The sequence below is a fragment of the Oncorhynchus nerka genome, linkage group LG26 (assembly GCF_034236695.1).
Source record: "Oncorhynchus nerka isolate Pitt River linkage group LG26, Oner_Uvic_2.0, whole genome shotgun sequence".
NCBI lineage: Eukaryota > Metazoa > Chordata > Actinopteri > Salmoniformes > Salmonidae > Oncorhynchus > Oncorhynchus nerka.
Genome location: NC_088421.1, coordinates 33,895,378 through 33,908,104, shown reverse-complemented (window position 1 = coordinate 33,908,104; position 12,727 = coordinate 33,895,378). Strand labels below are relative to the sequence as shown.

General features: G+C 45.3%; 1 protein-coding gene across 1 annotated transcript in view; it reads left to right on the top strand.

The window, feature by feature from the left end:
* LOC115126404 (testis-expressed protein 2-like) overlaps window positions 1-12,727 on the top strand; it is a 30,225-nt gene that overhangs the window by 1,941 nt on the left and 15,557 nt on the right. Inside the window, exon 2 of the mRNA XM_065010476.1 lies at window positions 8,240-9,883. Coding sequence (XP_064866548.1) covers window positions 8,525-9,883 — 1,359 coding nt within the window. The 5' untranslated portion in view covers window positions 8,240-8,524. The remainder of the gene's footprint in view (window positions 1-8,239; window positions 9,884-12,727) is intronic.

Below are 12,727 nucleotides of genomic sequence, written 5' to 3'. Positions count from 1 at the left end.
TCTCCTATCACAGCCATTAAACTCTGTAATGGTTTTAAAGTCACCATTGGCCTCATGGTGAAATCCCTGAGCGGTTTTCTTCCTCTCCGGCAACTGAGTTCAGAAAGACGCTGTATCTTTGTAGTGAGTGGGTGTAGTAGTACACCATCCAAAGTGTAACTTCCCCATGCTCAAATAAATATTACATTTCAGCTTTTTCCTTCTTCTTCCCATCTGCCAATACGTGCCATTCTTTGCTAGGCATTGGAAAACCACCCCGGTCTTTGTGGTTGAATATGTGTTTGACATTCAAGGCTCAACTGAGGGACCTTACAGATCATTTTATGTGTGGAGTACAGAGATGAGATAGTCATAAAAAAATCACGTCAAACATTATTGCACACAGAGTGAGTCCATGCAACTTATTAAGTGACTTGTTAAGCACATTTTTACTCCTGAATTTATTTAGGCTTACCATAACAAAGGGCTTGAATACTTATTGACTCAAGACATTTCAGATTTTAATTTTTAATTAATTCGTAAACATTTATAAAATATAATTCCATTTGGACATTATGGGGTATAGTGTGTAGGCCAGCGACAAAACAATCTCAATATAATCCATTTTGAATTCAGGCTGTAACACCTCAAGATGTAGAAGAAGGTAAGGTGTGTGAATACTTCCTGAAGGCTCTGTACATGACAAAGTAGAGAACAGATAGACGAGGACATGAAATAACATTGTATATACAGTATATACACAACAAAAATACTATTTACACACTATTATTACATACTCATATTCTTATATACAGTTCAATTAGATCTTTAGAAAGAGGAGAGGAAGCTGTGATACAATATATATATATATTTATTTTTTTTAAATCTGTTTTTTAAAGCTATACTTGATTTTTGATGAGTAACCTCTGGTGGCAGAGCATTCCACAATGACATGGCTCTGAGTGTTGGTGAGGAGACAGAATAATACATCAGACATAATATACTGTAAAACTGACATATTGTATCGGTCTCCCAATGGAAGCCACAGCAGAGCAGTCAGGGATGGAGTCCCGATATGTTTGTTATAATTCTCTCTGAAGGTAGGCTGGAATGGATTTGTGTTTACTGCAGCAAAGTAAATATAAGGTCCAGCAAACAACAGGAATAGATACAGCCCTGGACACATAATAATAACAGACATAATGACCAGCAGACCTTTTCAGCAAATCGTCCTATTTTCATTCATCACCTTTATGACAACACCCTCTGCAGACAATTTGATTGGTAAATGTGTCCCTAGAATGACCTCATCATCAATCTCTGTGCCAATGATGTTCCAAGATGAGACGATCAATGTGTTTGACCCGGTAATAACAGGAGGAGGGGTGGAACTCAGCAAGATTTTGGAATAGGTTTAATCTGAAACATCTGGACACAGGGTTGAGGGGAGGAGAGGAGGGGAGCAAGCTGCCCAGTAAGTATGCCAGAGGTGGCCTAGCTGCTTTGGTCTCTGTAAACTCATCGAAGTCAGTCCTCTTACATTACTTCTCCCGAAATCAACTTTTCACCTTGGTCTCCTATCTCTTCCCATGGACAGTCACCCATAGAGGACAGTAGTCAACTTTTCACCTTGGTCTCCAATCTCTTCCCATGGACAGTCACCCATAGAGGACAGTAGTCAACTTTTCACCTTGGTCTCCTATCTCTTCCCATGGACAGTCACCCATAGAGGACAGTAGTCAACTTTTCACCTTGGTCTCCAATCTCTTCCCATGGACAGTCACCCATAGAGGACAGCAGTCAACTTTTCACCTTGGTCTCCAATCTCTTCCCATGGACAGTCACCCATAGAGGACAGTAGTCAACTTTTCACCTTGGTCTCCTATCTCTTCTCATGGACAGTCACCCACAGAGGACAATAGTCAACTTTTCACCTTGGTCTCCCATCTCTTCCCATGGACAGTCACCCATAGAGGACAGTAGTCAACTTTTCACCCTGGTCTCCTGTCTTCGTTCAACACGCCACATCGATACAGTATGCATAGCGTTCTAATCCATATGACCATTTTCTCACACGATACTGCAGAAACAGTGCTGTTACACATTGACTGTGGCTAACCAGGAGTAGGTGAGAATTGCAGATAACCTTGACAGACGATGGCTGTCAGAGAGTTGCAGTAGGCCTATAGATCCAGCCTGTACACAAACGTAATACTACTCATACCAACTAAAAATAGTACATGTTTTCGTTAATGTATTAATTATGTATTTTCTTATAATGATGAATAAAGAATTGAAGCATGCATTCTTTTTAGTCAGTATGGCTAACTCACTACCCACAGAATTCCATGGACCCATATCAGTGCCTGTGGCTGCAGTTTCAGTTTCTACTAAACCTGTCCACCAAGGAGTGTGTCTGAAATGCTGCCAAACGTTTGCTGACTCAAGGATTTTGAAGGAAGAGAGTTTTTACTATCCCTGTCAGCGTGGATTGATCTAGATTGACTGTGAAGTCAAAATTGATTAAGATAATGCCATTGGTATCTGTTATAGATTAGACCCATGTCTAGGCTCTCACATCAGCCTGATTGTATACAGTGGTTCAGTATGAAAGGCTAAAGGTTCTCAATCTCAATTGGTTCTATCCTGATTCCTCTTTTCATCTGTCCTAATCTCCTTCTCAAAGCACATTAGAGCAGGATATATGTATTTTTTCAAGGGGATAGGTCAGCTATCATGTCCAATCCCCTTTTTATATATATAGACTACCATTCAAAAGTTTGGGGTCACTTAGAAATGTCCTTGTTTTTTAAAGAAAAGCACATGTTTTGTCCATTAAAATAACATCAAATTGATAAGAAATACAGTGTAGACATTGTTAATGTTGTAAATGACCATAGTAGCTAGAAACGGCTGACTTTCATGGAATGTCTATATGGCTTTTTTTTTGCAACTCTGCCTAGAAGGCCAGCATCCCGGAGTCACCTCTTCACTGTTGACGTTGAGACTGGTGTTTTGCAGGTACTATTTAATGAAGCTGCCAGTTGAGGACTTGTGAGGCGTCTGTTTCTCAAACTAGACACTCTAATGTACTTGTCCTCTTGCTCAGTTGTGCACTGGGGCCTCCCACTCCTCTTTCTATTCTGGTTAGAGTCAGTCTGTGCTGTTCTGTGAAGGGAGTAGTACACAGCGTTGTAAGAGATCTTCAGTTTCTTGGCAATTTCTCACATGGAATAGCCTTCATTTCTCAGAACATTTAATAGACTGACGAGTTTCAATAGAAAGGTCTTTGTTTCTGGCCATTTTGAGCCTGTAATCGAACTCACAAATGTTGATGCTCCAGATACTCAACTAGTCTAAAGAAGGCCAGTTTTATTGCTTCTTTAATCAGAACAACAGTTTTCAGCTGTGCTAACATATTTGCAAAAGGGTTTTCTAATGATCAATTAGCCTTCTAAAATGATGAACTTGGATTAGTTAACACAACGTGCCATTGGAACACAGGAGTGATGGTTGCTGATAATGGGTCTCTGTATGTCTATGTAGATATTCCATAAAGAATCTGCCGTTTCCAGCTACCATAGTCATTTACAACATTAACAATGTCTACACTGTATTTCTGATCAATTCCATGTTATTTGAATGGACAAAAAAATGGCTTTTCTTTCAAAAACAAGGACATGTATAACGGTAGTGTATATTGTATTTATTATTATTATTATGCCCCTCCCCCATAGTTGGAGAACTAGGTGAAAAACATAACAATTCAAGCAGATCTTATGTTCCTCTCCTTAAATCTTATCCTCCAATGGGTTTTGCAAAGGAGGTAAGGAGAAAGACATCATTGAGACTCACCCACTGCCAATATCAAAAGTAAAAGAGACAGAACCCAAATGATCCCATCAGCGGAGCAGCAAGAACTGTGGTCTGGGACTGAGGACATCTGATATAGCAACAATATATAGAGCACATTCATAACCACTTTGATATGTATTATAGCACTATAATTGGTTTCCATTCAGCTTTGAATGTGGGACATTTGTTTGGATTTATCTGATGTAGTCTGACAAGCAGTGAAAAGGGTGATTGGTCCGTAGAAAGAGAATGAATAGAACGGGCTTGGAACCGCGCTGATCTTGGCAATTTGACTGGTCAATCATTCTACTCATTCTAATTACAAGGTTAGAACCATATACATAAACCAGTTGTCCTATCTCTATGTTAGAACAGTCAATGTTTCAGATTTAAAGGAGAGGATCACTGTCCCTGTACTCAGGAGTGTCACTGGCCCAGACTTGACATGTTTAACAAAAATAGAAATAGGAAAGATTCTTCCAAATACCCTGGGTCTGGATTATGCGAGCTAAGTAGAGCTTTGCCTGATATTCATTTGTCAGTTATTATATTCTTAGCCCTCACTCAGCATGGTTACTCATTGGAACGCACGCTGTCAACTGTCACAACTGTGCCATGGTGTGCTATGACAGTGTGTGTGCATGTACTTTGTGTGTGTGTGTTCAGCCAGTCAGTCACTGTGTAAGCCTATGTATGTGTGTGTAAGCATGCAATGTGTATGTGTGTCTGTCTGGCTATGTGTGTCTGGCAGTGTGCATTCCCTGTGATTCACATCCTAAGTGACATACAGCTTTTAATATGGAGGATTAAAGATAATCCAGTCTGACATGTGACTCATGGTGATGATGGTAACTGTCTCGTTGACATGTGACTCACGGTGAATGATGGTAACTGTCTCGTTGACATGTGACTCACGGTGATGATGGTAACTTTATCCTCGTTGACATGTGACTCATGGTGATGATGGTAACTTTGTCCTCGTTGTCATGTGACTCACGGCGATGATGGTAACTTTGTCCTCGTTGGCATGTGACTCACAGTGATGATGGTAACTTTGTCCTCGTTGTCATGTGACTCATGGTGATGATGGTAACTTTGTCCTCGTTGACATGTGACTCACGGCGATGATGGTAACTTTGTCCTCGTTGGCATGTGACTCACAGTGATGATGGTAACTTTGTCCTCGTTGACATGTGACTCACGGCGATGATGGTAACTTTGTCCTCGTTGTCATGTGACTCATGGTGATGATGGTAACTTTGTCCTCGTTGGCATGTGACTCACGGTGAATGATGGTAACTTTGTCCTCGTTGGCATGTGACTCACGGCGATGAAGGTAACTTTGTCCTCGTTGTCATGTGACTCACGGTGAATGATGGTAACTTTGTTCTCTTTGGCATGTGACTCACGGTGAATGATGGTAACTTTGTTCTCTTTGGCATGTGACTCACGGTGAATGATGGTAACTTTGTTCTCTTTGGCATGTGACTCACGGTGAATGATGGTAACTTTGTCCTCGTTGGCATGTGACTCACGGTGAATGATGGTAACTTTGTCCTCGTTGGCATGTGACTCACGGTGAATGATGGTAACTTTGTCCTCGTTGGCATGTGACTCACGGTGAATGATGGTAACTTTGTCCTCGTTGGCATGTGACTCACGGTGAATGATGGTAACTTTGTCCTCGTTGGCATGTGACTCACGGTGAATGATGGTAACTTTGTCCTCGTTGTCATGTGACTCATGGTGATGATGGTAACTTTGTCCTTGTTGGCATGTGACTCATGGTGATGATGGTAACTTTGTCCACGTTGGCATGTGACTCACGGTGAATGATGGTAACTTGGCCTCGTTGGCATGTGACTCATGGTGATGATGGTAACTTTGTCCTCGTTGGCATGTGACTCATGGTGATGATGGTAGCTGCGTCCCTCGTCGCACCCTATTTCCTACAAAGTGCATTCTTTTTCCCCAGAGCCCTTTTCCCCAGTACTCCGTTTGGGACTCAGATGAGGTTCAGCTCTTGAGTTAGCATTAGCATAGCATTGGCATCACCTTCTATTTCTAATCTCCCTATAAGACAATGATTGACACGTGGAGACAAGTAGGTGAAAGCTTGTTTCACTTTTACAGATTTTCCACTCCGACAGGACTCCCTGATTTCCCTAGGGAGAGTCCATTGAGTTGATTAGGCCTAATGTCAGCAGTGCACCAGGGGTGTGTCAAATGGCACCATTTTCCTTATACAGTGCACTACTTTTGTCCAGAGCCCTATAGGCCCTGGTCAAAAGTAGTGCACTATATAGGGAAAAGGGCAACATTTAGGATACACTGCAGCACTCAGCGTTCTGGAAGGAAACCAGCTCTGTTTAATGACCACCCGCCCCTCTCTAGAATTTGCATAACCATAGCTGACTGGTTCAATTCATCTTTGACTCATTATGGCAAAATGTATGAGGCTCTTTCCTCTGCTGCAATGTGTCAGCAGCGTAACAAACTGTTTGATGTTTGTGTGTGCTTTCAATAAACATGGTGTTCTATCATAGCGGGCTGTCAATGTGTGTCTAGAGGCACTCGTCATCCTCCGCAGTGTTTGGAATGTCTATTTTCCTCTCTCTCTCTCTAAGACACACACACATACACACCCACAACACACAATCTGTGTGTAAACCTGTAATCTGACTGGGGTAATGGTCCATAATGAGAGATTAGGAGTGTCCGCCCTTGGACAACAGTGGGATTAAACCCTAAATTCGTTCACTGTCCTACTTCTCAGATTAATCCAGAAAGTGAAGGGACTCACCAGTGTTGGAATCTCTCTCTTTCTCTCTCTGTAAGACACACACACACGCACTCACACACGCGCAAGCATGCACGCAGACCTGCACGGGTGCACACTCACACGCAAGCACACACACACGCAAGCACACACACACGCAAGCACACACACACACACGCAAGCACACACACACACACACACACACACACACACACACACACACACACACACACACACACACACACACACACACACACACACACACACACACACACACAGAGAGAGAGAGAAAGAAAGAAACAGACACCAAACAGTTTGCTTCAGAAGGGAACAGTCCACCATGCCGCCTACCACTCACCCATATTCTATTTATATTTACATCCACAGTCAGGGCTGATGCTGCCTGACAGACCAGAGCAGTTCCCCTCTTCTCTTCACCTAGAGGGAAGGAGGAAAGGAAAGGATAGAGGAGAGGAGAGGAGAGGGTGAAAAGGAAAGGGAGGAGAGCGATGGGAAGAGAGGAGATGGTGAGAGGGAAAGGGAGGAGAGGGTGAGAGGGAAGAAGAGAGGAGCGAGAAGAGAAGGACGTGGACGAGACAGGAGGGGAACAGTCTGTCTAGTGTTGAATGGTGTGGGGGAAACAGTCTGTCTAGTGTTGGATGGTGTAGGGGGAAACAGTCTGTCTGGTGTTGGATGGTGTGGGGGAACAGTCTGTCTAGTGTTGAATGGTGTGGGGAAACAGTCTGTCTAGTGTTGGATGGTGTGGGGATAACAGTCTGTCTAGTGTTGGATGGTGTAGGGGAAACAGTCTGTCTAGTGTTGAATGGTGTGGGGAAACAGTCTGTCTAGTGTTGGATGGTGTAGGGGAAACAGTCTGTCTGGTGTTGGATGGTGTGGGGGGAACAGTCTGTCTAGTGTTGGATGGTGTGGGGAAACAGTCTGTCTAGTGTTGGATGGTGTAGGAGGAAACAGTCTGTCTGGTGTTGGATGGTGTGGGGGAAGAGTCTGTCTGGTGTTGGATGGTGTGGGGATAACAGTCTGTCTAGTGTTGGATGGTGTAGGGGAAACAGTCTGTCTAGTGTTGGATGGTGTGGGGGGAAGAGTCTGTCTGGTGTTGGATGGTGTGGGGGGGAAGAGTCTGTCTGGTGTTGGATGGTGTGGGGGGAACAGTCTGTCTGGTGTTGGATGGTGTGGGGGGAACAGTCTGTCTAGTGTTGGATGGTGTGGGGGGGACAGTCTGTCTAGTGTTGGATGGTGTGGGGGGAACAGTCTGTCTGGTGTTGGATGGTGTGGGGGGAACAGTCTGTCTAGTGCTGTACGGTGTGGGGTGTGGGGGGACAGTGTCAGATACCCAGGATGAAGAAACGTGCAGGGCGCTATGTCCCAGACACTGATGTTATATCCCAAATGGCATCCTGTAGGGAATATGGTTCCACTTGGGACACAACCTCTACTGTCCTCCTTCAGGGATGTGTGTGTGTGTGTATGATTGACATGCATCATCCTCAACCAGAGTGATGTTACTAATATGAGTGTATTCTTATGTTATATAACATTTTTGATTGATGTTTGATGAATAGGAAAATATCACTCAATGTCGCCTTTCTTTCTTCCCCATGTCTCCAGAGTCCTGTGGTTGAGTGATGACTCAGACTGGGGAAGAGAATGCTACTCACCGTGCAGCACCCACTGATCCCCAGCACCACCCCAGCACCATGTCTTACTACCCTAGAGCCAACCACCGTGTTTGGGGGACCACGTCTCCATAGCTACAGCAGCTAAATATACACATCTTCAATACATGAGAACTGAGAGAGGGATGGAACCATATTTCAGATTGAATGTGAGTACTGTGGATATTAAGTAACAAACACAGTCTTACAAACTGTCAGAGGCAGAGAGAAGAACAGCATGGAGGACAGTGAGCTTATCTTTCTGGAGCGCCATGATGAGGGCGAGGGCCCTACCGTGGCCTTCTCCAAAGACAAGCCTGGAGTCAGGGAGGGTCCTACCGTGGTCTTCTCCAAAGACAAGCCTGGAGTCAGGGAGGGCCCTACAGTGGTCTTCTCTAAAGACAAGACTGGAGTCATGGAGGCCAGGGACAGTAGGCCCGACTCAGGCCTGGGGCTAGGTTTGGGGCTGGAGCCAGGCCAGGGACGCCGCTCCTCGGGCTTCCACATCCCCCTCTCCCCCTCCTCTCCGGGCTCCCTGGCTGACCTGGCCATGGCCTCGTCGCCACCCCCCGGCCTGGTGAAGTCCTCCTCCACAGAGCTGCAGACCAAAGAGACTGGTTCCTTGAGAAGCTCCAAACCCCTCCTCAGCCTGGTCAAGTCCCTCTCCACCGAGATCTCCCACCTCGAGCCCGAGGTCTACCTCTCCAAGTCGGACTCCAAGCTCCACATGCACCCCTGGAAGCAGTTCACCCAGACCCAACCCAAGCTCCAGGAGGCTGGTTTTGGGAATGATAGCTGGATGGCACCCCCGTCCCCCGTTTCCCCCACGGAGCCCAAAGGAAGTTCCCTGATGACCGAGTTCGAGGACACGCGGAGGAAGTTCTCGGAGGCCATACAGGACCCCATGAGCATGTGGGGAAAAATGATGGGGGACGAGTCGAGCTCGGGGAGCCCCAAACAGAAGGTGTCTGGGGGGGTCGGGGACTCACCTGCCTCCCTTGGTAGCTGTGGAGGTGGTGGGAGTGGGACCCCATTGAACATTGAAGATGGGAGCACAGAGACACAAGTAAGATACAGACGTGGAACAGACAGTGAACTGGGTGTGTGTGAAACCCCACTAAGGAGACCCAGGAAGGGCCTTCTGAAGCCCTCACTTTCCCCAGAGCATCATAGCCAGCTGGGGGATAGTCTCTACGAGATCTGCACCAACGGAGACCTCATCCAGGTGGTAGAGGTCCAGGGGGTCGGAACCAGTGGAGCTGGTACCAGAGGTCAGCATCGAGGAACCCATCCCCAGGCTCGAGGCAGGATTCCTGGGGTTCCTGTAGCCTCAGTGCCTGTCCGCTGGCTCTTGTTTGTGGGCGTACTTGCCTATGGGTTCTTTGTGCTCCCTCTGCCCTCCTATGTGACTGGGCTGTCCCTGGGGCTAGCATGTGGGTTCCTGTTAGGGTTGGTGGTGGTCCTGGTGTTAACGCCACGTCCGCGCTCCAGATCTTTGCCCCCCTGGGGCACTACAGGGGCCCGGTGGTCCCAAGACAACAGCCTGCTGCCCTCGGACCCTGTTGGTGGGCTGCGCACAGATGCAGAAGTCCTGGAGGTGAGTTTGAGGATATGGGAGTGGTCACACACACAAGTAACATAGATTGACAGAGTTACAGTAGGTCAACACAGACAGACGGACGGACAGACAGATTGTCACAGAGAGACAGACAGATACATAGGCAGACAGACAGACAGACAGACAGACAGACAGACAGACAGACAGACAGACAGACAGACAGACAGACAGACAGACAGACAGACAGACAGACAGACAGGCAGGCAGGCAGGCAGGCAGGCAGGCAGATGGTCAGCCCTTAAAAATACAAAGAAAACAGACTTTCATCATTTATTTTTTATTTTTTATAGTTGATACATTTCTGTCTCATGAACCAAAGCACGAGCCACATACTGTATCTATGGTAACAATCATTACTACTGTCTTGGTCTCTATAGAGTGGAGGAGTAGAGACCTTTGTTTCTGTGAATGGGTGAGTGAATGAGGCCAGGTGCTGATTAGAGAGGATAGTGAGAACTGAGGGGCTTAGAGCCATGGGGCTGCTTCCGCAATAGCAGCCTATTCCCTTTGTAGTGCACTACTTTTGACCAGGGCCCTGTTAAAAGGTGGTGCACCACATAGGGGATAGGATATCATTTGGGAAGCATACCATCTCCCTCAGTTGTAGCCCATGTAGTTCCTGTACATCCTCTGCCCCTTGGCCTTTGATTAGTGAGGAATGAGGGGCTTATAGCCGCCCGGTCCAGATAGATCCCATGTCAATTCAACTGTAGCCCAGGAAGTCCCTGTGTTCCCTCTGGCCCTTGGCCTTCTAGAGCTGGAGCTATGCAGTGCTAATAACCCCCAGAGCCCAGTTTAAAACCCTCTGTATCTAGGTCAGTTGACTTGCTAGTCTGATGGATTGATTGTGGATTGGTTGTGGTTTAACGTCTGTCTATCCTCGTGGCAGACCTGTGTTGTCACTCTGTGCTTTGTATCGTTTTTCATAATTGTTAGTCAAATGCGTGTGTGTGTGTGTGTGTGTGTGTGTGTGTGTGTGTGTGTGTGTGTGTGTGTGTGTGTGTGTGTGTGTGTGTGTCCATCTCCCAGTCCATTAGCTGTAGCAGCTGTGATATTTCTGTCTTGATTAATTCAGTTGGCTCTAAGCTGAACCCAAGACATAAGAAACACAAATTAGCTCAGTAGAACACTACAAAACAGTCAAATTAGGTTGAAGCTTTTAAGGCTATAAGCCAATACAATGTTGCATGCTGCATTCAGTGTTGTATTTCAGTTTACAGTATGCATGTATACAACTTAGTACATAAGATGCAAGTATCTGTATTTTTATTTATTAATAATTATTTATACAAATTTAAAAACATTACAATACATTCACAGACCGTGTGCCCTCAGGCCCCTACTCCACCACTACCACATATTTACAGTACAAAATCCATGTGTATGTGTGTGTGTATAGTGTGTATGCTATCATGTGTGTGTGTGTGTGTGTGTGTGTGTGTGTGTGTGTGTGTGTGTGTGTGCCTATGTTTGTGTTGCTTCACAGTCCCCGCTGTTCCATAAGGTGTATTTTAATCTGTTTTTTAAAATCTAATTTTACTCCTTGCATGAGTTACTTGATGTGGAATAGAGTTACATGTAGTCATGGCTCTATGTAGTCTGTTCTGAACTTGGGGACTGTGAAGAGACCTCTTGTGGCATGTCTCGTGAGGTATGCATGGGTGTCCGAGCTGTGCGCCAGTAGTTCAAACAGACAGCTTGGTGCATTCGACATAAATAAATACAAGCAGTGATGAAGTCAATCTCTTTTCCTCTTTGAGACAGGAGAGATTGACATGCATATTATTAATATTAGCTCTCCAGCCATGCTGCCCTGTTCTGAACTAATTGCAATGGTCCTAAATCCTTTTTTGTGGCACCTGACCACACGACTGAACAGGTGCGACAAAACTAGGACCTGCCTTGTTGACAGTGCTGTTAAGAAGGTAGAAACTAGGGCCTGTAAGACCTGCCTTGTTGACAGTGCTGTTAAGAAGGTAGAAACTAGGCCTGTAGGACCTGCTTTGTTGACAGTGCTGTTAAGAATGTAGAAACTAGGGCCTGTAGGACCTGCCTTGTTGACAGTGCTGTCAAGAAGGTAGAGCAGCGCTTTATCATGGACATACTTCTCCCCATCTTAGTTACTGTTGTATCAATATGTTTTGACCATGACAGTTTACAATCCAGGGTTACTCCAAGCAGTTTAGTCACCTCAACTTGCTAAATTTCCACATGATTTATTACACGATTTAGTTGAGGTTTATGGTTTAGTGAATGATTTGTCCCAAATACAATGCTTTAAGTTTTAGAAATATTGAGGACTAACTTATTCCTACCACACACTCTTTGTTAAGTGTTGCAGTCATTTCAGTCGCTGTAGTAGCTGACATGTATAATGTTGAGTCATCCGCATACATAGACACTCTGGCTTTCCTCAAAGCCAGTGGCAATTCATTAGTAAAGATTGAAAAAAGGTAAGGGCCTTGACAGCTGCCTTGGGGAATTCCTGGTTTCCATTAAAGAACACCCTCTATGTTCTGTTAGACAGGTAACTCTTTATCCACAGCAGGGGCTGTAAACCCAGAAGACATACGTTTTGCCAGCAGCAGACTATGATCGATAATTTCAAAGGCCGCACTGAAGTCTAAAAAAACAGCCCCCACAATCTTTTTATTATCAATTTCTGTGTGTCTTCCAAGTCCAGTAGGTGAACAATCAGACATGCCAGACAAGCAGATGAATGTCACAGCGTGACTACGTTACCTAAACTCTAAGCCCGAGTTCTGCCTCAGAGGAACAGAAACGTACCTGATTCACACTGTAGGGCCGACCCAACCTGTACTG